The sequence below is a fragment of the Pelodiscus sinensis genome, chromosome 13, assembly GCF_052426305.1.
Source record: "Pelodiscus sinensis isolate ZL-2025 chromosome 13, ASM5242630v1, whole genome shotgun sequence".
Lineage (NCBI taxonomy): Eukaryota > Metazoa > Chordata > Testudines > Trionychidae > Pelodiscus > Pelodiscus sinensis.
In genome coordinates, this window is record NC_143064.1 from 26,679,708 (window position 1) to 26,706,825 (window position 27,118).

General features: G+C 45.7%; 1 protein-coding gene across 1 annotated transcript in view; it reads left to right on the forward strand.

The window, feature by feature from the left end:
- Positions 1–27,118, forward strand: part of MSN (moesin) — a 92,028-nt gene that overhangs the window by 55,028 nt on the left and 9,882 nt on the right. The window contains exons 3-8 of the mRNA XM_075940828.2: positions 20,036–20,131; positions 20,748–21,022; positions 21,524–21,607; positions 24,217–24,363; positions 25,544–25,640; positions 26,833–26,996. Coding sequence (XP_075796943.1) covers positions 20,036–20,131; positions 20,748–21,022; positions 21,524–21,607; positions 24,217–24,363; positions 25,544–25,640; positions 26,833–26,996 — 863 coding nt within the window. The remainder of the gene's footprint in view (positions 1–20,035; positions 20,132–20,747; positions 21,023–21,523; positions 21,608–24,216; positions 24,364–25,543; positions 25,641–26,832; positions 26,997–27,118) is intronic.

Genomic DNA, 27,118 nt, shown 5'->3' on the forward strand with positions numbered 1-27,118 from the left:
TCCCTTTCTCTCTTGTTCCTTTGCACTGGATGTATCCCCCTACCCCCCAAAAGCCTTTACATCTGCTCTCTCCATCCAAAATAATGCAGTTGCGTAATGAGTGAGGTTGTTTTCTCCCTAAAAGTTCTTCTTGCAGCTAACCATTCTCTCCTGTTCTTGCCTGGTGGGTCAAGGTTCTTTGACCTAGATCTGTGCTAACCCACAAGTGCATATTCAAATAACCTAAGCAGCATGCAGACAGGGTGGAAAAATGGCTAACTTGGGCAGTAGATGTTTATAGTAGGGGACCTATCCTGTACTCGTGTCTCAGTTCAGAACTGCATTTCTTGCCACAGCTACTAATGGACTTTTGGGCTACATGTTCAGCTGCAACTCCTGTTTTGTTAGCATTTGAGCTTTGGGGTTTGCTGTTGTCTGTATAAAAAGCTCATCCTACTATGCCTCCTACCTGAGGAGATATTCAGAGTGGCATGGGCAATAATAGTAAGGGGGGAGCAGTCCAAGACTTTTGGAAAGTGGTCAAGGGCTGCATTCTTCTGTGGAGGGGGTGCAGGGTCTAGGATGGAGGCTGGGTGCACAGGGTAAGGGACTGAGTATAGGAGACTGAGGTCTGAGAGGGAATCTGGGTGAAGGAGAAGGTTGTGACCTGATGCAGGGTCTGAGAGGGTGTTTGGGTGCTTGAGAGGATTCTGGCCATCAGGGAGGATGTGGGAGGGTTACAGGATCTGGGAGGGGATGGTGACCTGGGAGAGGGAGTTGGGATGCAGGGGTGCCAGAGACCAGCTTGGGCTGGGAGGCGGTTACCTAAGCGTCTCCAGGTCAGCAGCCCTGCAGCACCCCAAGGCATGCTGGGCTCCCTGCTTGCTGCAGCCCCAGATCATTTTAAACTGGAGGCTGTTCCCTCCAGGTGGCTCTCTCCTACTGGAGGGAAAAGAGGCTTGCACTGCTTCCATCCTCCTGACCAATCTGTCAGTTCCTATTAGCTGGTTATTTTGAGCCAGTAGGAACTGAATTGGGCTGGGGTGGGGAGATCACGTGAAGCCTGCCCCTCCCTCCAGAGCCGAGAGCCACACTGGTGCTGCATGCCTAAGGGTCTCAGCAGGTTGGTCTGTGGGCTGGATCCTGTGGCTTGGCAGGCTGGATCTGGCCTTTGGGCTGTATTTTGCCCAGCCATGAAATAGACCCATTGAACCAAGTTACCATGCTCTCTTTGGTGTAATTAGTACAGCTATAAGCACAGAAGTAACAGATGTGCCTGGAGTTGCTCAGGTCTGTAACTGGAATTGGTATATTTTAAAAATATTTTTTCCAAAGGCAGAAAACAAAACCCAAACCTGTTCCAGTGACTGTATAAAATGAAGGCTGGAGTGAGTTCAGGGGTGAGGGGCTGGAGGTAGCTGGCTTAGGGCAGAGGGTTGGGAAGTGAGGGGGCAGGGGAGAGGTGCAGGACTCTAGACAGGACTGCAAGGTGGGGGGCTTACCAGGGCCATCCATGGCAGCAAGGGTGGTGCTGCTCCGGCAGCGGCTCCTCGTAGGGGGCTGGGGCAATGTTCCACTGCCAGCAGGGTCTCCCCAGTTGCTGCCCTCTATGGCTTGCAGGCTTGTCTGGGGAGGGTCCAGGTTGTAGAGGATGCTTCACTTGCAGCTGGCCCCCTGCAGGCTGTTGTGGGGAGGGTATGAGGCTCCAGGGGCTTCCCCACTTCAGTGCCCACCCATGGTCTGCAGGTTGTCTGGGGAGGGGAAAGGCTCTGGTGTCTTCCCAGAGCCTGCAGGCTCTCCATGGTGGTGGGGGGGCTCCAGGTTTGGGGCAGGAGGGCTCCTTACTAGGGATGTAATAGCATAGTCGATTAACCGATGAACCTATGAGCTTTTGCTTATCGGTTCAACGGTTAAACGCTGTAGACTACATGCATTTCTCCTCTGCCCCAAGTAAACTTTTTTTAAGCAGACTGATTAGCAACCTGGCTCAGTTCTGGTTTGATACAATTCTGGGGCCTACTTCTGCTGCAGCTCTGCATTGAAAGTGTATTCGGTACTAGGCTGGCAGGCAACCCAGCTCAGTTCTGGCTCATGCCGGGTCTGGGAGCCCAGACATTTCTCTCTCCCTCTCTCCCCCCCCCCCCCCCCCCCCCCAGGGTCTGCTGCCACCCTGTGCTGCTGCCTCTGTATCAGAGGCAACAGCACAGCATGACAGGCAGCTGGTCCATGAGGGGAGCTGTTTTTTAAACTGGCTCCCCTAGCAGATGAGCTCCCACCTAGCATCCCACACTGCTGCCTCTGATACAGAGGCAGCAGCAAGGAGTGGCAGGGGGATCCTCAAAGTGGAGTCAGAGAGCATTGGCTGCTATGGGCCCCTCCTGTCAGGTACTATAGAGTAGTCAACTAGCCGATAAGAATTCATGAGGTTACTTGACTATTTAACATCCCTTACCAGTGTGGTGATAGGCAAGATGGTACAGCCCCAGTCCTGCTGGCCACTCTTAGAGCAAGGTCAGGGTTTGGTTATACCTGGAAAAATGGGAAGTGACAGGAATGGAACTACTTCCCATAACAGTATATTTAGTGTGTTTTTAAAAAAAAACTTGCAAGCTGCCTCAAATATTTTAAACAGAGGCAGGGTAAAAATATTTTAAATACATAAAACATGGAAAGGGAAGGGCAGAGGAGAGGGATGCAATATTTGGAGTGACCACAGGGGGCAGCTGCAGCACCAAGTTAGGGTAAGAGGAAGCTGCACACGAGGGATGTTAATTAATTGAATAGTCGAGTAACCTTATGAATTCTTATTGGCTAGTCGACTATTCTATAGTCCCCTGGGGCAGGGCTGACAGTCAGTGCACTCTATCAGAGGCAGCAGTTCAGGGTGGCAGGGAGGAGCGGGTCCATGAGGGAAGCCAATTTAAAAACCAGCTCCCCTCAGACCGGCTGCTGTTTCCTGGTGCTGCTGCCTCTGCCTCTGAAAGAGGCTGAAGCATGGAGTGGCAGTAGCCCCTGTCATGGGGAGAGGGGAGGTCTGAGCTCCCTGAGCTGGAACTGAGCAAGACTGCCTGCCCACCTGGTTCCTAATGCACTTTAAATGCAGAGGGGGTGTGTGTGTGGGAAGAGGGGTGGGGGTGTAGGGGGGGGGGGGGGTAGATCCCGGATCCCACATGAGCCAGGCTGCTGGCCAGCCTCCTAAAACATTGAATGGGGAGGGAAATGTGTGTAGTCTTAGCATTGACCAATAAGCTTTTGCTGATCAGTTAATTGACTATACTATTACATCCCTATGTGTACAAAACTTGTTTGTCTGTTTGTTCATTAACTTTATGCTCTTCAGACAAAATTGGGTCAGAAGCCACTTCTGCACTGCTCCTGGCAGCCACATCTGTTACAGAACCTTGCTGAGAAACTTTTTGCCCGAACTGATAAAAGCAGACTCCAGTTTTTGTCTGCTCCTGATGTCAGCCCTAATCTTGATGCTCCCTGGAGCCTTGGCAAGGGGGTAACTTTCTGCTCTAATCTGAACTCGTGGCAGTCGTCTTCATTTTGAGAGTAAATAAGACTAACTGTAGGAATTGGTAGATCTGAGTTGAGCTGTTCCCTTGCTAAACTTTGCAAGCTGGGCACTAGTTTTGCTGTTATCCAGTATAGCTGGCTATGACCCTATTGAGTGTGTGTAGCTGACTTCATTTGGCCACATTCAAGTGCAGTCTATGTATAGCTAGCTCTGCCTCTTTTTGTGTGTACGTGCGCGCACATTGGACTTTTTTCTTTCTAGCTACCATGCTCACTTTATCTAAAAGTGCAGAAAACAATTGTTCTGTTTACATTAAATCACTTAATATGAATAGACACTAATTCTGGCATTGGTTTCATCTTACTCAAGAGCAGGGTGGAGTGTGTGGGTGTCTGCAGAGATGGTTTCACAGAAGTTTAATTAACATCAGCTGTTGGAATAAGAGGGGGCATTTATTTAACCTCTAAATGTCCAGGAGTAAAATAGGTGGCTTCCCTCAATTACAGAACAGCCTGAGACTGTAAAGGCTTCTCTCCTGCTTGCCTCTTTGTGTAATAATTAGGCTCTGAGTTAGCTGTTTCTATAATAAACTACTTTGACTAATGTATTGATCCACACAAGAGATGGGTGAGCCCTAACATGTCTGTTTCCAATAGCTTCAGATGGTTCCTATTGCAGTCTTTATACATCTCTCAGGCTTTTTTCCAGAAGCAGAGACAGTTCTATGTAGGGATGTTAGTGAGTAGTTGATTACTCGACAAGCATAAGCTTATTGGGTAGTTGAGTGGAGTACTTGACTGCTTACTTCTCTTCTCCCCCCCCCCCTCTGCCCCGTGCCCCCCCCCCCCCCCCCCCCCCGCCGCATTGCTGCCTCTGTATGAGGGAAAAACAGGAGCCACTGCTGCAGGGAGCTGGCTTAAAAGCTGGTTTTCCCCCAGCACTGTCTTTGGGGTGCTGCGTGTCCCCCTCCTCCCCACCGCTTCTATCAGAAGTGGGGGAATGGGGGGGGGGTGGGAGGGAGTATGGGGAGGCTGTTCCAACAGCAGCCTCTTTCTATGGGGGTCCTACTGAGGAGCTGGGCCCCCCTGCAGATGGGCTGCTTGGAGCAGCCTCTGTTCATGGCAGCTAGGGGCTCCTGCTGGAGTAGCCCCTGCCCCCAGCCAGCCCTGGTGGCTGTGAACATGGGCTGCTGGACTTGGTGGAAGCTGAGACTGAGCAGTCTCGGCCTCTTACTACATTAAAAATGCAGAGCCACAGCACTGGTGGTTCCAGGAGCTACCCCGCTGAAGCTCTGCAGAGCAGCCCCTTATCAACTAATCCTGTAGTTGATACAATTTGTATTGACTATATGATGAGCTAGATAACTGATTTAACATCCTTAGTGCTATGCCTGACTAGTATAGAACTAGAGAAATTGCATACATGTATAGACAGTTTTAACATGCAAATAGTCATCTGGGTGCTCCTATAGCTTTTATATAAACAAGTCCTAGTTACTGATGCAGTATTACATTAGGGGCTGGGTGTTTTATATGAGCTTTCCCTCACTAGTCACTGCTTAGACACCACCAGTGTCAGCACTTTTCAGCTGAATAGTGAAACTAACACTACAGCTGTGGTCACCAAACTGTCAATCGTGATCGGCTGGTCGTGTTTTTTTTTGGGGGGGGGAGGTGGGGCATGAACAGTTGATTGCAAGGTGTTCCAGTCTTCACCCTCAAGAAGGAACCTGCTCTGATGCTACCACCTGGGGAAAACGGAGGAAGTACTGGCTTTCTGCGGCATGGTGGGGAAGTCCCCCAGCTGCGCACCAGATCCGGTGTCTCAGCAAGCGCACTGCTCCTCCCCTCTCCAAAATAGCCAGTGCAGTTCCTGAAAAGTCGGATCTGGCACGCAGCCAGGGACTTCCCTGTGCTGCCTGCCTGCCTTCCTGTGTCGGGCGACAGGGTGAGAAGTCCCCGGCTGTGCGCCAGCTCCAACTTCTCTGAGAGTGTGCCGACTATTCTGGGGAGTACTGGGTTGTACCTGCCTGGCCTATCTGGGAGTCCTGGCTGCAGCTTCACTGACCAGGACTCCCCCTGCAGCTGGCTTGGACTGGATCTTCCCAGCGACTGCCACTTCCTCCTTACTGCTGGACTCCCAATAGGCCCTATTCCCAGCCACCTTGTTGGGCCACATATTGGCAGCTCAGTCCTGGATTTCAGAGCTGCAACCTGTATAACTGCTCTTAGGCTGACCAGATCCATTTCTTTCTACTCTGGCTATACAACTTGCATCATCCTTTTTTGTAAGAGCCCTGGTAGTGGCTAGGGATGTAAACCTGGTTAATTGGCTAAACAGATTAAAGGGAGCATGGTTGGAGGTTCTGGAGGGGGCCCCCCTGCCCATGCCAAGCTGAAGTGACTGGCGCAGCTCTTGTCTGCAACGTGCCCCCTACAGGAGATGAGCTACTCCAGCCCCCACTGGTTAATGATAAACTGACGAGCATCCTCCATTAAGGGTGGTGCTTACTGGTTAACCTTTCACATCCCTAGCTAGCTGCTCCCTATCCAAACTGACAGCAGCAATCCGTTACTGCTGAGTGCTTAGATGGCAACTGATTACTTCAGGCAGAGGACTAGCCGTGCATTAGATAGGAATTGTCAGCAATCAGTGTAGAAATTGGTGCTCTGCCCTAAATGTAGAAACTTAGGAGCACGCTCCTCCCTGAACTTTCGAGTGAAATTTCTTAGTCTAGAAAATAGTTTGGTTCCCCAAAACTGTCTCTTTGGCTTTGTACCCACACCTGCCTATTCACCACAGCGAGACCCTCTACTATTGTACCACAATAGTACAAGTGACTGTCTAGGAAGGAGTACAGCAGAAAGTGATCTAGGGGTTATATTGGACCACAAGTTGAATGAGTCAGCAGTGTGATGCTGTTGCAAAAAAAAGCAAACTTGATTCTGGGATGCACTAACAGGTGTGTTGTGAGCAAGACACGAGAAGTCATTCTTCCGCTCTACTCTGCACTGGTTAGGCCTCGGAGTATTGTCCAGTTCTGGGCACCGCATTTCAAGAAAGATGTGGAGAAATTGGAGAGAGTCCAGAGAAGAGCAACAAGAATGATTAAAGCTCTAGAGAACTTGACCTATGAAGGAAGGCTGAAAACTGGGTTTGTTTAGTTTAGAAAAGAAGACTGAGGGGGGACATGATAGCCATTTTCAGGTATCTAAAAGGGTGTCATAAGGAGGAAGGAGAGAACTTGTTCATCTTGGCCTATGAGGATAGAACAAGAAGCAATGGGCTTAAGCTGCAGCAAGGGATGTTTAGGTTGGACATTAGGAAAAATGTTGGGGTAGTCAAACACTAGAATAAATTGCCCAGGGAGGTTGTGGAATCCCCATCTGTGGAGATATTTAAGAGTAGGTTAGATAAATGTCTATCAGGGATGGTCTAGACAGTATTTGGTCCTGCTGTGGGGGCAGGAGACTGGACTCTATGACCTATCGAGGTCCATTCCAGTGCTAGTATTCTATGATTCTAATAGCATTATTAGGTCACACCACTACATTCCTCTCTCGTATTGTAAGCACAGCTTTACAAAAAAAAAAAATTGAGTAAGAAACACTGGCAGTTCTTCTGTGTACTTCAAAGAAAAATCTTATCTTTATCTAGCCCTGATCGGGGGTTAGACCGGTCAGTTTAGTATATCTACCTGCTGAAGTTTTAGTAGCACTAAAACCCATCATAGCTTGCTATGTTTAATTTTTGGAGAAGACTTGGTTATGGGACTTAGACCATTACACTGGATAATACAGTGTTGGCCTCATGAAGTGAGGAAAGTAGGTATTGACGTAAGTACATGACATGATGAGTGAGGATGTGGGGGTCACAGTTGCATGATCTTCTGTAAAGTGGGGGTTGAACACCATAACAGAAGATGCCAAACTTGTGAGCATCTTGCATCTTTACGCTTTCTATAATCATACACAACTGTCCAATGAATCAGTGAATTAAGTCCCTAGCTTGGGAACATAGCCTGGAAATTCATAAACTCAAAATATTTTTGGTTTTAATTTTCATCCTCAGGGTTCTAAAGTTTTTAATTGATAAATCTGTAAATATAACTCATTTCATTTGCGAATTTTTGACAAGTTTGTCAAGTAAATGGTAACATCCCTGGTTGTAGGGAGCTACTTACTGGAATTTAGTAAGTATGTGCAGTGGACTGCCTGAAGGCTAGTTAAAGCTATCCTATCTCGAGTTCACTTTGCTTGTAAGTTAAACTTACCCCTGCAGAATCCTTCCACATAGCCAGTTAGCACTGAAGTAAAAGAGGTGGAAAAATGTCTGTACAGACTTCATGAATAGTTAGACCAGAGTACACTTGGCTTGAAGTCCACATGGTTTGAGGTCTAAGTTTAATGGCTACAGTCTGGGTATAACTTCAAAATCAACCACCCAACCTGCAGTACTCATTTTTGAGGATTGTTTGTTAAACCAAAACAAAACCCTTCAAATTCCTTAGCAAACCCTGGTGACTTTGTGCTTTGGAAAGACCTTTTTCGAGGGAGCTGCAAACCAAGTTTCGATCTCCCATAATGGAAAGCTGTGATTTTTCTAAGGAGTTAATGTATCCGCTTCTCCTCTCTACCTTAGAAAAAGGGTAGTTACTAGGGCAGTCAAGCAATTAAAAAAAAAAAAAATTAATCACGATTAATTGTGCTGTTAAACAAGACTCCAAAGAGGCAGTGCAATTTGGAGCCTGGGGTCAGTTGAAGTGTTTCAAAGGGGCAGTGCTGTGGGAGCCTAGGATCAGCTATGTGACACTGCCCCCTTTGAGACGCTGCAGCGTTTCAAAGGGGGCAGCGCAATGGGGTAAATGGAGTCCGCAGCTGACCCCGGGCTTCGTGCAGCGCTGCCGCCATGACATTTGAAAGGGGTATGCCATGGGAACCTGGGATCAGCTGGAGTCCCCAATGGGCAAAGAGCCAGTATGAATCTCTTTTGTATTGAATCCTCAGTAGGCTGATTTTGAAGTGACTCCTGGATCCTAGAGCTAAATGATGCTTCTAAGCCACCTTGCTGACAAACAGAGACTTCAGTCAGTAATAGGAAGAAATCCCACCTCTGTTTTTGTTCATGGTTGCTATTAGGGATGTTAAATTTATATTAATCAGGTAATCGAATGCAATTTGTGTCAACTATGCAAATGGTCAATAAGGGTGCCTCCACCTTTGAAGTATAGCAACAGTCCTGGGGCTGTTGATATACTTCAAAGGCAAAAGTGCTGTAGGGAGCACGGGTACTGCTGGGCTCTTACACTTAAAATTCAGAGGTGTAGCAATCAGCACGAGCTGGTCTGGTCTCCCCTGTAGGTGGAGACCATGGTGAACAGCACTGGCTCTGGTCTCCCCCTCTTCCTGTTGCCTCTCATAGGAGTAGTGGGGGACGGGGGGGGGGGGAAGACGGGGGGAACGATGCTGTGCAGCACTTCTACGTTTAACAAGCAGAAGTGTCCGCAGTGAGAATTGGCATGAGCAGGGACTGCTTCGGTTTCCGCTTGTGGCATTTCCTCACTGTATCTCTGCCTCCCCTAGCCCCTCACAGAGATGGTGCTGCGGGGATCGAGCTTAAACATAGTTTTCCCCCATCACTGGCTCCTGCTCTCCCTCCCACCTCCTTGCTGCCTCTTTAATAGAGGCAGCAAGGGGGTGTAGGAAACTAGTCGAGTGGTAACTTGACTATCCACTAAGTATTTGCTTATGGGATAGTCGACTAGTCGCTTACATCCCTAACAAGACTCAGTTTCCACAAAGCCTTTAGATAATGGGTTGCTCTGGTTTAACAGCAGAGTGGGCCCACTCTGAGAAATGCTGCCATGAAGGATGTCTGGGCCTTTCTAGATATTTGCAAGTTACCCCTGGAATAGTGAGTCCTGGGTTGCCTCGCCGTGTGTGTGTGTGTGTGTGTGTGTGTGTGTGTGTGTGTGTGTGTATTATAATAATAATAATAATAATTAATGAGAGTTTGTTCAAGAACGCCTCCTAAACAGTAAGGTAGAAGTAACATACCAAATTTGTTGGTGTCAATTCTGAAAGCAAGGTAAGGATTTTATTGTGCCAGGAAAATAGGATGTGCCTGGAATGAGAGTACTTCTGAAAAAACACACAGAAAAGACAGAATCATCAGGCAAGTAAAAAAGAGGCTGGCTGGGCACATGCTCTCTCCCCACCCCTGATGCCCTCCAGTGAGCATGGTGGGATGTGAAGACCTTTTTTTTTTTTTTTTTTTTTTTCCTTCCCTCCAGTTTCATACAGGAACATTGCTGCTGTTCTTGCTCCCTGATTAAGGGGAAGTGCACTGTGTGCTCTCCCTGGAGAGCACAGGGCAGATGAACCTGGATCTGCCCCAGCTGGGCAACATGCACCCCTTCTCCCCACATGCCCACTGCTGCAGTGGCCATGGGGAGGTGCTTTTCACTTGGCCTCAAGATGCTGAGGTGAGGGAGGACTAGAGCAGTCTTCTCTTCCAAGGCAGCCTGCATGCTGAATCTCCCAGCCCCAGTCTAGAACAATGATTTAAATGAAGCATGCCCATTTTATTTCTTCAAAAACCAAACATTGAGGTTTTGTCTGGACTGCAGGCTTCTTCTGAAACTTCTTCTGAAAAGAGTGTTTACACTGCCAAAGCGCATCAACAAAGTGATCTGCTTTTTGACAGTTGGTGCCTATTCAGTGTGCATACTATCTTGCATTTAAGCTGTTGTTACTATGGATGAAGTGGCCACCTGGGCACCTCTATCAGAGGCAGCAGAGGGAAGGGGAAGAAGGGGTACTTCAAAGTGGTAGCACCACACAGAGCCTGGGCTCTGCAGCACTGCCTCTTTGAAATGCCACCACAGCGTTTCAAAGCAGTGGTGGGTCAGCTGGGGACTCACTGCAGGGAACCCAGGGTCAGCTAGGATTTCTGCAGAGTCCCCAGCTGATCCCCGGGCTCTGTGTGGCACTGCTGCTTTGAAATGCCAAGCAGAGGCCAGTCGAGCCATTTCAAAGTGCATAGAGTTCAGGATCAGCTGGGGAGTCTGGTGTCAGTGGGAGACTGAGTCTCTCGCTAACTCTAGGCTCCAAGCAAGTGCTTCCACTTTGAAATGCACAAGAGCCCCTGCTGGGGCTCTTGAACATTTCAAAGGAGGAATGCAGAAGTGCCTATTGAGTAGCCAATGGAAATTCCATCAACTACTCGAATAGTAAATTACTCATTATTTAACATCCTTATACTAGATGTAAGTTTTCTGCTTTGTCTAATTTATGCTTTGGGTCTCTGTAAAATAAAATGGGCTTACATTTGAATAAAACTGATAGTGTTTTATTAAAAGTAATAAACTATTCTGAAGGCTGCCTTCATAATCAGGAATAAAAGATACAAATGAAAATACAACTTCATCTCTGAACTTTAAGTTTGTTTCACAGAAAGATGGGTTCTATAGTTATAGCAGCTTTCCAAGGTTCTATTAGAGTAGAATAAAAGCTTTTTTTTTTTTAACATGACTCTTGTGGGCACTAAATGAATCTGTCTACCATCTTCCTGTTGCTGCTGGGTGTGGTACTGAGGGTGTGGTTATACTGCTGTGAAGCTAGAATAACAAGTCAAAGACTAAACTGAAACTAGCCAGCTTCATGTATTTGAAGTGCTTTGTTCCCTTTTCACAGCATATGAAACAATGATAAACAAGGCTTTTTTTTTTTTCTACAGCCAAAGCTTTTTTTCAGTTAAGTTTCACTATTGCCAAATCCAAGTACTTAATGAGTCTGGCCCTCCAAAAAGTCATGAGATGACGGGGGAAAAAATTGGGGTTCTTGGTTTGCTTTCTGGGTTTTGCTGCTTTAAAATTCTGTAGCTTTTTTCAGCATCTCTGAGGGCTGAAACTTTGTGGGTTTTTTAATAGTGGGGTTTGCCCCACAATCCCATGACTCAGTTTATGCCCTTAGGAAAAACTTGTAAGAAAATTGGGTTAGTAACAGTGAAGGTTAAAGGAGAGTGTGTCAGCCTGGTCCTTTTTCCCAGGGTCTACATTTGCCAATTTATTTCCAGAGCCCTCTTGCCCCTCTCCTTTTCCTCCCTTGAGTCAGGACTCCGGGTTTCAGGGGTGGGGTCTGTCTCAGGGATTCAGCCCCATGGGAGAGTAGCTACTCGGGCTCCCATGGTTTTGAAAATCTTCACCCAGAGCTCTGCTTTGGATGGCTCTGGCTGAATTAAGCCCTGCTTTTTTCTCATCTGATTTCTTGCTGATGCTTGGTGGGGGAGAAAGCTGGGCGGGAGGGGGAGGTGTGCACTGATCCCAACCAGCAGTCCACTTGAGAGCCCTAGTAGAAACTACTTAACAGCAAGTTACCTCTGATACTTCAGAGTCTAGTCTAAGATTAGAAATGGGGGAGAAATCTTTTACATCTAACTTGCATGTAAAGGCTCTTGCAAGAATCTTCCTCATCACCCACCATCCTAAATTATACAATTAACTTTACTTCTGGAAAATGGCTCGACTTTTCCAACTCAGGATACCTAGTCTTCACTTTTTTTGTGTGTGACTTTCATAGGCTGGACAAGTGGGGTGATGGGGTTTATTTTTTTTCTTCTTCCCGGTTGAGTCGTCTTCTGCTGTTTTTTGTATTGCAGAATGTCTGAAGTAAAACGTTGCTACTTTTAACAACATATTAAGTGTCTCAAAGCTGTTTGACTTGCAGTTTTAACTAAGTTACAGCTTTGTGAAACTTCATGTTTTTCCTCCTGGATTGGCAGCCATGGCCATCAATTTAGAGATTCTTCCAAGAAAGGTGGTGTCCCTCATAGCTGATAAGGCAAAAACATTTTTATTCCATGCTGACAGAAGAAGGGGGAGCTTCCCACATTGATATCATCCTCTTCTCTCTACACTGCCCACTGATGCATAAGTGATCTTAAATTATTGGTGCTGTTTTCAACCCTTTGAGTGCATCTACACAGGGCTTAACTCAAAATAAGCTACACAAATTGAGCTACGTCAATTGTATAGCTTATTTCGAAATTGGGACATCTACACAGCACTTCTTCTGAAAGAGTATTCTTCCTTCCAACTTCCCTTACTCTTCATACAGTGGGGGTTACAGGAGTTGGAGTAAGAAGCCCTCCAGCTCGACAGTATTTTGACGTTATTTCAAAATAACTGCCTGCAGTGTAGAAGTGGTCTAAATTATTTCAAAATAATACTAGTGTTGCTGTGTAGATGTACCCTTTTTTGTTTAATTTTGAGGGAAAGAGGCCTAACTTCCAGAGAAGGGAACTTTTTTTTCTTCCAGTTGTCTCGGAATAACAACTTCATAATAGAAGTTAATGGACCAAATTCTGGTAGTATATCCCCCTTGAAACTGGTGGGTTTGAATTAGCATAATTTGAGGGCAGAATTGATCTAGTAAGGTGTGGATTTGCCCTGATACTGCCTTTTGTTAGCTTTTTTTTTTTTTTCCGGTTTAGACTAGTTAACCAATCCGCAAAATAGCATCTGTGCAGCTCCTTGCGTGGCAATGATCCCATGTGGAAAGAGACTGAATAGGATGCTCGATTAGAATCGAAGCTTCCAATTGAACATGGTGAAAACTGTTACTTGGTGGCTGCCTGGTATCTGAGGAACACCTAATACATTGACCGCCTTCCTGCAAAGGAATGGGAAGACACCATAACTTAAGGGCTTTTCTGGGAAGAACTTATATGTAGTCCAACATTTTGTTGTGTAACTAGACCCTAACTGACATGTGTTTAGGGTCAGAGCTGTTGGGGATACTGAGACTTTCTTCTAGCGAAATATCCACAGAACTGGAATTTTCAAAGCTGAAGGCAAGCTTAATTCTCTGAACTTGTGGTGTTGTAAAAGTGTCACTCTAAATGCTTGAGTTGGTTATCACGAGGGCAGCTCCAGGGATAGTGATGTAGAATGAAAAATTGAAAGAGTAAATGGTGAGGAATTCAGGAAAACTTCCCTAATGTAGATCTTCATACTTGCTTACAAGCACCTTTAGCATATTAATGAGCTCTAAAGCAATAGAGAAAACCTAGACACCAGTTCTCACCTAACTTTCATTTGGCCATGGAGCAAGTACAAAATCCCTTGTCTAGTGGTGGTGGTTCTCCATAGGGTGTAAAAGGTTAATTGGTTAACTGGTAAGCATTCACCGTATCAGCATGCTTACCAGGTAAGTGGTTAACTTGAGGGCTGGGTGGGGGGCCCCACCCTCACCCGCTGCAGCATGGAAAAACACTGGCTGGCCAGAGCAGCCCATTCCCTGTCAATCTCCCCCTGCCACCTGCTGCAGCACAAGAGAACCCCAGCAGGCTCTGGCCCCTAGCCCCTCAATTAACCAGGTAAATGATTACAATTAAATTGGGTAACTGTTTTACAGCATATTCATTTGACCCTTGTTCCCCATTGGTCAAAACGCTGGGTCTGGGAGCAGTGCCAAAGACTCCTTGGATAGCCTTCTGTAACTAGAAAGGGGGACCATGTGAGCAACAGGAGCCTTATAGAGAGCATGTGAAATGGGGATAAGACACACTGGTGGTTGCAGGGTACTGATACCAGTATCAGCCTAAAGACTGTGTTTCAGCTGTTGGCAATAACATTGGTGAATAGATTCACTCAAAGGCTGAATGCAAAGATGTCTAGAGCAGGGGTCAATCTGTGGCACGAGCCTTCCCGCCAGATCTCTATGCCCACTATATGGGACTGTCCTGACTTTAACTACCATTGCTCCTTGTACAGCACAGCAGCCCCTGCAGAAAGTGCATAGGTGGCCCCATTGGAGCTTTGCTGGCAGGCAGCTGGGCCAGCTTCTGGTGGCACTTTGCCACCTACTGCTACACCCCCCCCCCCCCCACCTGTCCTCCACAGGACTACCTCTGGCACATGCGGGGGGGGGGGGGGGGGGGGGGGGGGGGCAGTCTGACCTGCTACCGCTTCCTCCTCCAGATGACTTGTTAGTACTGTGGCTTCCACTGCTGTGGGGGCTGGCTGGGTCCAGGGCAAAACACAGCAAGTCACTCCTGGGCCTACACACCTTGGAGCTGCCACTTCAACTCCAGGAGGGGCCGTGCAGAGCCCCAGTGGAGTGCAATGGGGCATGGCTCACTGGGGTGCAATGGGGCGCTGGGGTTGCCAGGTGTCTGGTATTTTTGCCTCCCTGGCTGGGAGAAAAATCAGACAATACTGGACATTTTAGGAGTTCAGTATTTTCTGATTTTTTTGCTGGACAGGAAGTGAAAACACCAGACTGTCCGGGTCAATACTGGACACCTGGCAACCCTATCCATAAAATCCACTAACTCTGGAACCCAGAAAGTAAATGACTTATGGGAAGCCCTGAATCTCAGTCCTCCCTGTCCCTTTACCTCACCCATTGGGGCTGGAGCACCAGTGTGAGAGATCTTAGTTGAATTCCACATCAGTGAGGGTTGGCTTTTGGAGGGGTGTTTTGTTTTGTTTTGTTTCCTTTGCTTTTCACTTGAGTGTTCCCCAACTGATTTTTTTTCCTGGGGGTCAGTGGGCCCCCAATCCTAACCCTTCCCCCACCTCTGCCATAAATAAAGAAAACATTAAAACCTTTTGTGTTGGAGATAAACCTAACAGTTTAAAATACTTAAATCAGCTTTATTTAAAATAATTTGTTAGTTATGTTTAATAACTTAAATGAAACCATTCTCCATAGCTGCAGCTGGTTCAGAAAATGATTGTACACGGCCTGCCCCTGCCTCCCCCTCCTCCCTCTGGCACACAGATCTGTAAATAGAAATGAATAAGTTAAACCTTGGCACGTGAATTCTGAAAGGTTGCTGACCCCTAATCTAGAGCGTGATCACTTCAATATAAGTGGGAAAAGGCTTGAAACAACTCTAGGCTGGAAGTTACTTGTGGCTATCAAGTGAAACTTAAGTGTCTGAGCTAGGGTCTTTATATAATCCTATTTTATTTTATTTTTATTTATTTATTTTATTTATTTATATATTTTAAAAAATCACATTACCCAGCGTTGCTTGGGCCTTAAGGAGGGTCATAGAGCTAGGGGCTTAGGAGGTATAGGAGTCAGGGTTGTGGATGGGCAAGGAGGAGTTGAAGCCCTCCCTCCACCAAGATTCATACCAGGGTTGCTTGCTTGCTCTTTGCTCTTGCTCTGTGATAGGAATGGAAAGGGGAAGTGCACCACTCTTCGGCCCCCGCACTTCCCAGCCAGAGTGAGGTATGTGGCCAACTGCACTTTGCTGGCTGATCCCCTTCCTCAGGGAGAAGGGAAATCTCCTCGTATGAATCTGGGGGGAAAGCTTCAGCCTCCCCTCCCTGAAGGGATCTAGGGAGTGGGCTTGGGGGCAAGGGTGCCCTTATCTAGGCCCTTTCACCTGCCTGGTGGTGTTTTGGTTTGTTCTATGTAGTTTGAGAAGCAATCCCACGCCAGGCACATCCCATTTTTCCTGGCATAACCAAACCCTTATCTTGCTTTTAAGTTATAAGAGGAAGCTGTAGATCGAATTTTGGTGGTCCTAGTCCTTTCCATTTAGGAGGCATACTTGAACAGACTGACAAATGCAGTGGCTTGGCTAGAATACCATAGCTGGAATCCTGAGGATTGTCTGAACTTTCCATGTGCTACTTTTCTCCATGCCATAAGCCGATCAAAAACATGAAATCATTCCTTGTCTTGAACTTCAGAGTTCTGCTAGTCAGTCTGACTTAATATTACATCTGGTGAGGAGGAAAGATAGGGTTCTCTTTGTTCAACTTGCAATTACAGCACATCTTGTAATACTACATGTAATGAGTGGTCTTTCAAATTCATTGTCCCTCATCCTATGCATCTTGTGCCTTTGCACTCAATTCCTGCTCACGGCCAAACATTGTTTGCTTGCAGAGGCCAACATAATTAATCAAATCTGCAAATGCTGCACACCCCTTTTAACAAAACTAGATTGATAATCAGGCTGCTAGCTGTCAGGCAGACTCTTCCCAGCTGTAGAGATCAGTCTCTGCTTTGATAATGCTTTCCCTTTGCCAAGTGGAACTAAACAAACTTTAAGTGTGGTGGGGAATGCATTTGGTAGAGGCTACCAGCATGCATATCCGGTTGGAAAGCTATTTCAGATATGAATGAGTACATACAGCCTGAGCACAAACATGATCTAGCAAGCTGGAACATGCTTGGCTTCACAGCACTAACCTTGGCTTCTGTGCAGCAGTGTCCATATAGCTTTGCAAAAACAAAATTTATTTGCGGGGTGGGAGGATGAGTGAAAGGTATTGAGTTTGCATAGCTGGCTTTCCTTCTCTTATACTGTCCATAGTTGCTGTTGCTATTACTGTGCAGACTTCTCTGCTGTTGAATAAAAGTCCTTTTGTGCTTGGGCCTCAGTGTGATGCCATTCAGTTCCTTTTTGGCAGTTCAGTATGCTGAACTCCCCATACTTAAGCTGCCTGCAAATGAAATTGAGGCAGGCAAGCAGACACATGCAGCAGTGGGGGTGAGCCACCATCCTATTCAAATGTTAATAATGCCTGAGAACAGAGCTTTCATTTTTAGGTCCGTTCCAGACTGGTTCCTTCCCCCACCCCACACACTTCAAGCTAGATAGTGGCCTGCAGTCTTAATACCCTTCTGATAGTCTCTGCAGCAGCATGCATTCCATTGCACGTGATAAACATTTGTTTAGGTTCCTGGGACCCGCAGGAGTCTGGTCCAAATGTCTGGACCAACTCTTAAGCAAGTAGTCCTTACTTAGACAAGTCCCACTGAAGTCAGAGGAACTAGGTACATGGGTGTGGTCCAATATTTACTACTGGTGTTATAGCTACCAGCATTGCTGTTAGGCCAGCGTAACTCTAACTCCACAGCAATGTAGACACAGCTGACACTGGAGGGGATTCCCCTTGTGTGGGAACACCCCTGCCCTGCAACAGTGATAGTTGACAGACATGTTTTTCCATCAACACAGCTTCCCGTAGAAAGCAGCTAGAGGTCAGAATGGTTATCACAAGCAATGCACACGGAGCCTGATGGGAGGGGCCAGCTAGCAGCAGGAGGCTGCAGTGTGGGCTTCCTCCCTCCTCCAGTCGCTGGCAGCGATGACAGGGAAGTCACAGGCTGGACAGCTTCAGACCACATGGTGCTGCTCTAAGGCCACACTGCTTTGGGGAGTGCTAGGGAGGGGTGGAACGAGTGTGGGGCAGAGCAAGGGAGCACAGGCTGTACTGATGCTGCCGCCCCCCTCTTCCTTCCTCTGCCACACATCACCACTGTTACTATATTGGTCAGGGGTGTGGATTCTTCACATCTTTGATCAAGTTGAACTAATTTAAGTGTAGACCAAACCTGGTAAATACTGCCTTGCTATTTACAGCTAAGCAGCAAGTGTACTGATGTCTCCGATCCAGCATTTTTTTTCTGGTCTTATAAGCCTTGGGCCATAAAACCAGTAATACAAACTATGCAGCATCCCTTGAGTGATAAAACAGGGTGGAAGGTTGCTGAAGACTGAGTGATTTTGGGGGGAGGGGGGAAAGGAGTGATCAAGTCAGCACTACTGTTTCCTTATCAGATTGTTGCCCTATTAAGCACAGGTTGGAGGAGAGCAAGTAATTCTGAATTCTGACAGGTAGGATGGGGAGTGAGTGCCTGCAGTCTTGAGACTTGTTGGATGCATTGTTGAGGGAAAGGAGGGCGGGGAGATTATAATTTATATAGAATAGTCTGGAAGACTTGTGGATGAAGTTCTGATTAAAGAACCTCATGAAGGTGAGGAGGTAGACGGGAATGTAACTTTCTGAAGTGTAGAGTGCACTTGAGGATATAAAACACTAACCATGTAACCAACTAAATTCAATTGGTTACACCAGTGGTTCCCAACCTGTGGTCTGCAGACCCCTGGAGTTCTGCAGCAGTACTCTAGGGGGTCTGTGCAGTGCCTCCTGCAGCCAGCAAGTCCCTTAGCCTGCACTGCTTTCCGAGCTGCAAGAAGCAACCGGGGTTGAAGACTGTGCTGTCAGCTAGCACTTCCTTCAGCCTGCCCTGCTTCCCCAGCAGGATGAGGGATGCCACTGGAGAAGCAGCATGGGCTGAGGTGTGTGCAGGCTGCAGGCACACTATATTGTTTTGGGGAGGGGAGGATAGTCCATAATCTTTTAATAGATTGAAAAGGGGTCTGTATCCTCAAAGGTTGGGAGCCACTGGGTTAGAGTTAAACGTTCCATGGGCTGCTGGCTCCATGGGACATCTAGTGGCTAGAGGGAGCCTGCTTGGCTCTTGCTACAGTTCAAAAGCGGAAGCCTCATGCTCCCTGTAGGGCTTTCTTTTTAAATGTATGTCACATTTTAAAAGCTCAGGTGTCACTGGGGCTCTTGTACATTTCAAAAGCAGAATCGCAGCAGAAGTGGCATGTGTGGAGACTGCTTCAGTCCCCATTTATGCTGTTTCCCACTGTGCCTGGCTCCCACCCCCAACGGCTCCTGCTCCCCATCCTTGCTGCCTCTCACATCACTAGTTGACTAGCTGATAGTCAACTATCTGATAAGCAGAAGCTTAATTGCTTACATCCCTAGTCCTGTCTTACCCAAAGCAGTGCACTTCAGTGGAGCAACTAACTAAACAGCAGGTGGGTGTGGGTAGTTGTCATGTACCTATAAGGTTGTGTGCAGTGCAGATCTTAAGATATGTGGCAGGACTGAATCTGGTCCACAGAGTTCATGGTGTACTCAAACAGAACCCTTCCATGTGAAAATGAGGGATGGTTCTGGAACTGGAGCTGAGGCCTATACTGTCTATTGCTGTAGTTGCTGCTAGGGCCTTATCCAACCACTATGAATCACTCCTTACTGCAGTCCTCCTTGCTCATTTGAGAGCTAGTATCTCAATTTGCACTGTAGCTGTCCAGGCAGAGACTGGGAAAAGGTTGGGTGGGGGAGAGGGGAGATGGCAGTTGTATAGCTTTCCACCTGCAGACTAGACTGTCTCTCTGGAATCTACATAAATGGGAAAATCTGGCATTTACTATGGTGGCAAAATCTTAGTGTATCAGTAACTTAGGGTTGCTCAGTGCTCCAGCTTTTCCCAGCAGGAGTCCTGGTTCAAATGGCTTTATCAGGCAGTTGAAATGAGTTTGTTAGGTGCTTAGTTTTCTGATTAAGACCTACAGTTAAGAACTATTGTACAAACCAGGGTGGTAGTGATCTGCACCTGCATAGCTGCATAGGGCTTTGTTACTACCTACCTCCAGTTTGGCATAATCCAGTTGCCAATTTGGAGACATAGTGATGGTAAACTTCTTAGACCCCTCTTTGCACTTCTGCAGAGTCTTTTGTGAGAGAGATGAGTGAACAAGGTTAGTTTTGCCCTGTTCTGATTGAGTCAGTAGGTGAAAGCTGGTTTGATTCTTTCCTAAACTTGCCCACCTTATACAACACCACCCCAATGCACAGTCAATTAACCAGTGTGCCCATGGCTAGTCAGTTTACTGATGCTCACATTTCTCTGACTTCTTTTGCAGGTTGTGAAGACAATTGGGTTGAGAGAGGTCTGGTTTTTTGGACTTCAATACCAGGACACCAAGGGCTTCTCAACGTGGCTGAAGCTTAATAAAAAGGTATATGCCTGCTTATCTGATTTGTCCACTTGAGATTTTAATGTATTTATTCTAGTCATTTTTTTCCTGGACTTTTGTTTGCAGCTGGACAGGATAGGATGTTCAGTGTCTCACTCCTGCCAGGGGCTTTTTCTTATACCACTCTGAATAGTAATAATTGATCGTTCTTTAGCTAGTCTGCGCTGACTGTTTCATCATAGCTAGATCTGCAATGTACAGTCATGCCAGCCAATCTGCTGTCCTGGCCCCCAGTAATCCTGTGCTTTCTCTTCAGGCAGATCTAATGTAGTAGATGAAAGAAAAGACTATCCATGTGTAATACATATGGTGAATAAGACTTCTGGTGCCAACTGTGTTGTGTTAGATGTACCGTTAGTCACAATAGTTTTTGGTAGCTGATAAATGAAAGAATATTGGCTCACTCTTGCCAACTTGGCAGTTTCCAATTAATTGCTTAATGGGAGGTTACCTTGTGCTGCTTTGCTATGTGCTTGCTTTGACAGAAGGGAAGTGGGTTTTGAACATGCTGCTCTTGTTACTCCCTCTTTTTAATTACACACTGCTCCACTTGGCCTGCAGGCTAGTTTTAAAGCCGTATGCTTCCATCTCTCACCAGGTGACCGCCCAAGACGTGCGCAAGGAAAGCCCACTGCTCTTCAAGTTCCGTGCCAAGTTCTACCCAGAGGATGTGTCAGAGGAACTGATTCAGGACATCACGCAGCGCCTCTTTTTCCTCCAGGTGAAGGAGGGCATCTTGAATGACGATATATATTGCCCTCCAGAAACGGCTGTCCTCCTCGCTTCCTATGCCGTCCAGTCTAAATACGGAGATTTCAACAAGGAGATGCATAAGCCTGGCTATCTTACTGGTGACAAACTGCTTCCTCAAAGGTATGTAGAGTTCACCGTTATGAGGTATGCAGAGTGCATCTTTCCTTAACAGGAAGGCTGTTGCACTTCATGCCCTTCCTCAGTTCTCCTTGGGAGATGCATTTTGAAGAGCCCATTTCAATTCTGTATAGAAACACAGGTAAAAACTTAAATTTTTGAGCTAAAGGGGAGTACATCTGGCACCGAACTGCATAAATGGGTATGGTGTACAAAAGAGAAAATGGATATAATTACTTTGGCTAAATAGTCAGGGCTTCTGTCACATGACACCAGAGTCTGGCTTGCTGAACAGTACTTCTACAGTAGTTCTCCATATCCAAATTGTTTTAGTGGCCCTAACCAAATTATTTGCTCTAAGGCCAACATTTATGACAATTTTTGTTGATGTTGTTATCCTGTGTATGAATCTAGACTGTATATCACTTCATATGTCCAGACTTCTGGCTTTTCTTGGTGGACTCCCTTCTTACTGACCAGTTCTGCTTCTCTTTTCCTTTCTAGAGTTCTAGAACAGCACAAACTCAGTAAGGACCAATGGGAGGAGAGGATCCAGGTGTGGCATGAGGAACATCGGGGAATGCTCAGGTAATTGATCCAGGTTTGACCTCACTCTGCTATAGTAGATTAGTGTGGTCACACTAAATGGTAGTTCTCAAATTCGGTAGCTGAGTGTAGCTGGTCAGTAGGGCAAAAGCTTATTGTCACTGCTCTCTCTGTGTTGCTGAAGAGTAAGTACCATCTTATCTCAGTCAGTATTGGCTATCAAGTGTACAATATCCTTAGCAAAAAGAAACCAAACTCTCCAAATGATGGTGTTTGAGAACACTCCTACTGGACCAGATCAATGGCCCATCTAGCTGAGTATCCTGCATCTGACAGTGGCCAATGCCAGCAGCTTCCGACAGTGAACAGAACAAGGCAGTTTTGAGTGATCCATCCCCCTTGTAGTCCCAGCTTCTGGCATTTGGAGGTTTAGGGACCTTATCAAAGGGTTTCTGAAAATACATGTACACTATTGCTGCCTCACCCTTGTCTGTTCTTGTTGACTCCCCTTAGACTGAGGCATTATTTCCCATTTATAAAAGCTGTGGCCTTTCCCCAACATGTTTGTGTTCACGTGTCTGATGCTGTGAAATCTATAATTTCAGTACCAGGCAAACTGGTTGCAATTACCGGCCTATAATTGCCAGGATTCCCTCTGGAGCCTTTTTTCTAAAAATTGAGTTGCTCAAGTCATCTGGTACAGAAGCTGATTTTAAGCAATAGGTTGTGCTAATGGATCTAAAAGTGACTATTACAAAGCAATTTCAAAAACCAGCTTGAGAGAGAAGCTGCAGAACTTGGTTTCATTTAAAAGTTTGACACCTAGAATCAAGGTCTGAACAAACACCTGAACTGGATGGGCCACTAATGACATAAAAAGCTAAGCACTGGGTACTTAGAGCCCACTCTATTTGCCTCGTTTTGCATGGATGCTCTGACTATTTTTTCCCTTTGCTTCCTCCTATTTATTTGTGCCCTAAATCCCTTAATTCCATTCATCTGAAGTAGTTGTACCCATGAAAGCTCATGATACTATCTGCTATCTCTAAGGTGCTTCAGGACTACTGGTTTTTTTAAAAAAAAAAATCAGTTACAAGTTTCAGAGGGATAGCCTATATACCACAGCCAGTAGTTCAAAGAGTTCCGAAAATTCAACCTCAGAAGACCTTTGGCCATGGTGACTTATCAAGGTTTTAATGTGTCAATCTGTACTAGAGGTGTCTGTTTTATCTGGTATAGTTACTCAGATGTTATCTCTTAAACAAAATGGTTTGGGGATCTTCCAGAGATCTTCTGCAGTAAAGGCTGACTCAAATAATAATTTAGCTTCTCCAGTATGGCCCCGCCTGCCTTGAGAAGGTTATTTAATATGTCTAGAAATTCTCTGCTATGGTTCCTGAGGTGACATACCCAGACAATATGGGGATAATTGAAAATCTATTTCAAGTACCTAAAAGGGTACTGGGGTCCTGTCTTTTGAGGATAAGACTAGGAATATAAGTGAGTAGTCGACTAACCAAGAAACCTGGTTCTCCCCAGCAGTCTTCAATGGCTGCTCTGGCAGCAGCCCCTGTCCTTTGGGACCCCCTCTTGACAGGTGGTGTGGACCTGGCATGAGGCAGGACTGAGCTGGGCTGCTTTCCCTTATCAAAGTGGTCGATAGAATTTTTATCAACTATTCGATTAGTCAATTAACTGCATCTTAATAGCCCTAGATAGCCCTAGATAGGACAAGAAGCAGTGGGCTTAAACCTACCTTGCTTTATAATTTAGGTTGGACATGGCAGGCAGTGGAGGGAACTTCTAACTGTCAGGGTGGTTAAGCACAGGTAAAAATTGCCTAGGGAGGTTGTGCAATCTCCATTTTTCTAACCTGTTCTTAAATAGCTCCAGACATCTGCCAGAGGTAGTCTAGATGGTGCTTGATCCTGCCCTGAGGGCAGGAGATTAGACTTAACCTCTCAATGTCCCTTCCAGTTCTAATGTTCTAGAACTGTTTCCAGCCACTGTAGTGTTTCTAATGTCCCTAAGCATATCATCCTGGCCAGGAGGTCAGTGATAGTTCTACTGCTATCCTCAAATTGTTCAGGCATAAAATTTACCATAGAATCCTTGTGGAGACTATTTAGTTAATTTAGGATTTTTATGTTGACTCACACTGGTTTTTAATTGACACTGTGGGACATACAAAATATTTAGGAATGAAAATACCTTGGTATTACTAGGTATCCCTCTCCTTCTTGCAAGTTTCCAAACTGCCTATTTTATCAATGTTCTTGGATAACGCCAGGCACGCTATTTGTTACATCTTTAGTTTTTAGACTGCTAGCATTTGTTTAAGTTCTAGCATGCTGTCAGTGTTCAATTGCTTGCCTTTGTGAATTACTAAATGGGACTATTGATTGTTCCTCCTTAGCTTCTAGTGCTATCCTACTAAAGACCTAGGAAAAGTTGGTTCCTCCTTTAACGGAGACATGCCACCTGAACCATATGCTCCATTTGGCTTTTACCCATCTCTTTAGTTTTGAAAAATCCTCTAGGGCAGTGCTCTGAGGTACTATCAAACTAGTTGCCATTGATACAGTAAATACTCTATTCTTGGCTTATATGGTTTCAAACAAGAATATCTGCTCTCCTTTTGTGTGCTTTAGGGAAGATGCCATATTGGAGTACCTGAAAATTGCACAAGATCTGGAAATGTATGGTGTGAACTACTTCAGCATTAAGAATAAGAAGGGCTCTGAACTCTGGCTAGGTGTTGACGCTCTTGGACTCAACATTTATGAGCACAATGACAGGTAAGGAAAGGAAATCTCTCCGTTTACTGCCCCTTTAGTGGCCCTTCATTCAACAGTGTGTATACAATAAACACATTTTCACATGCTGAGGAGCTTCCTTCTCTAAAGGAAAGGAATACTTTTCAAGAACCAGATTTTTAACTGATTGAGCTAAACAGGAAGCTGGTTCAGTTTGTTGGGATGATGCTCTATGCCAGGGGTCTTCAACCTTTTTAAGCACAAGATCACTTTTGAATTTGTCAGTCCAGGATCTACCTCCCACTCAAATACCCTGCCCCACACCTTCGCTGAGGCCCCAACTTTCTCATTCTGTGAAGATGAGATACAGGGGAGGGGCACAGAGTGACATCAAGGCGCCCTTGCCTATGTACCCCACTCTGTACAACGAGCTGGAGGCTCCCAGGGGGGTGGCTCTGGGCAGGGGGGCAGCTGATAAGCCAAACCAGTCAGGATCACCTGTCAGAGGCTCCAAGTTCTATTGGTAGATCCCGATCTACTGGTTGGTAACCACTACTCTATGCAGTCTGGGCAAACACCTCCAGGCCAAGAATTTGTGACTCTTGGCCACGTCTGACGTAAACCTTGTGATCTAGTACTTTGCATCTCCTGTATAAGAACAGTTGAAATAAAGCTGCCCACTACCACAGGGATGAATGGGATAAGAAATGGAAGTTAGGCATTGATCAAATCCCAATAAAGGGAGGCTGCTTAATAACTCCGCCTTCAAATCTTAAGGCAGGTCTAAGCTGAAAACCCTGCAACTGCGCTGCTGTAATGCGCAAGTGTAGTGGCTCTCACAGTGCGAGAGCTGGTTCTGTTGGCATAGCTAATTCATCTCCAAGAGGCAATGACTATATAGACATAAGGTGGTTTCCTGCTGATGCCATGCTGTCTATAGAGAGTTGGGGAGACTCAGGCCAATGTTTGTGTGGATTTTTAACATCCTGAATGAATAGTTACCAGTATATCTGTAGTTTAGACGTGACCTCATTCTTTCTCTAGTTGGGGAAGTGGGGCAGGGGAGAGATTGAAAAGCTGTCAACTCTTGCTCTTGTGTTGTCTTGTTTCTGGAATTGAAGTACTGAAATACCATGAACCAGTTTGGGTGAGATTCTCAGCCTGGGATTGTAGACCAAGAACTTTCTACACTTTGGGATAATTCCTTTCTTTGTCATTGCAGATTAACACCAAAAATTGGATTCCCCTGGAGTGAGATCAGGAATATTTCATTCAATGACAAGAAGTTTGTTATCAAGCCTATCGACAAGAAAGCACCAGTAAGAAACAGTAGTCAAACGTAAATCTTAAATGTGTAGCACTCAACTGTACATGTAAGCTCTAAATAGGAGTCTAGTCTATTTCAGTAACTTCGGCAAGATAATACACTAATCATTGCAGAGCAGATTTAACGGTGGGAAATGGTTAGGTGTCCTGGCAGAAAAGAGGTTGGAGTTCATACAATAGCTGTTCTTGTACAGTTGTCCGCTTCTGTTTGGGAGCAGACTGCTACATACTGAGAATCTCAGAAGTAACTTTTCTGCCTTCTTGTTAGGAATTAGGAAGACTCTTACTCTTTCTGATAACTCAAATTAATCCTGTTCACTTTAAAATAAAATCCAGAAAGTAGATTAGAAAGTCATTTTCTGACATTCAGGAGAAAGTGAAATGAGGCTATAGATCCTTGGGTTCATGTACCTATTTGTATCTTCCACTTTCTGTGCCTGGATGAATTGTTGAAGTCACCAGTACTTGGAAACAACCTTCTATCAGCTCTTGTAGCTCATTCACACAATGAAGATGTATTTCTCTGACATCACATTCCTATTTTTCTGGCATAAGAGGAAACCTGTTTTTTTCATGTCAACCAGAACTTCAGTCTTAGCTGAATAGAAACAGTAAGGGTATGAGACCGGTTTATGACAAATAGCATTAACAACTTGTAGAATGTCTCACTGTAAAAACTCTTCCTTAAAAATAGACATTGAAATTTGATAGTGATGCTTTGATTAACTGGGGTTTGAGTATTTCTGTACTGCATGTGTATGCACATAATCCAGTTTGAGTATGCATTGGGTAGAGCATAAACCCTATGGGTTTTCTAAGGCCAGAGACTTGAATTGCATTCCCAGTCCTATATGGCTTCAGGAAAACGTGCTAACACTAGTTTCATTGTAATCTCCAGCATGTGTGTATGGAGATACTTACTCCTATACAACTTCTGTCACTCTTCAAAATCTAAACCCACTGTTTAGTACTCCTAATTCAAGGTGCCTGATCCATGTCATCAAGCACTAGTCTCTACTGAATATAAATGTTTGAAATCCACTCTTACTACTGCTAGTGGGCTCTTTCAGTCACTTCACATCTCTTCTGTATCTAATAGCTTTGTACTTAAAAACCTCTTGGAAAAGTGTGTTTAGTGCATCTTGAGGAACAAGGAGTCTAACGCTGTCTCCCATCTGTCCCAAGGACTTTGTATTTTATGCCCCACGATTACGGATTAACAAGCGAATCTTAGCGCTGTGTATGGGGAACCATGAGCTTTACATGCGCAGACGAAAGCCAGACACCATTGAGGTGCAGCAGATGAAGGCACAGGCTCGGGAAGAGAAGCATCAGAAACACATGGAGAGGTGGGTATTACGGAGCTCTGAGGTGGCCAGTGTTTTTGAGTCCACTGTTAGACAAGAATCCACTTTGCTCCAGAAAACCTAAAGCGATGACATAGATGACACTCCTTATGAGTGACTGTGTA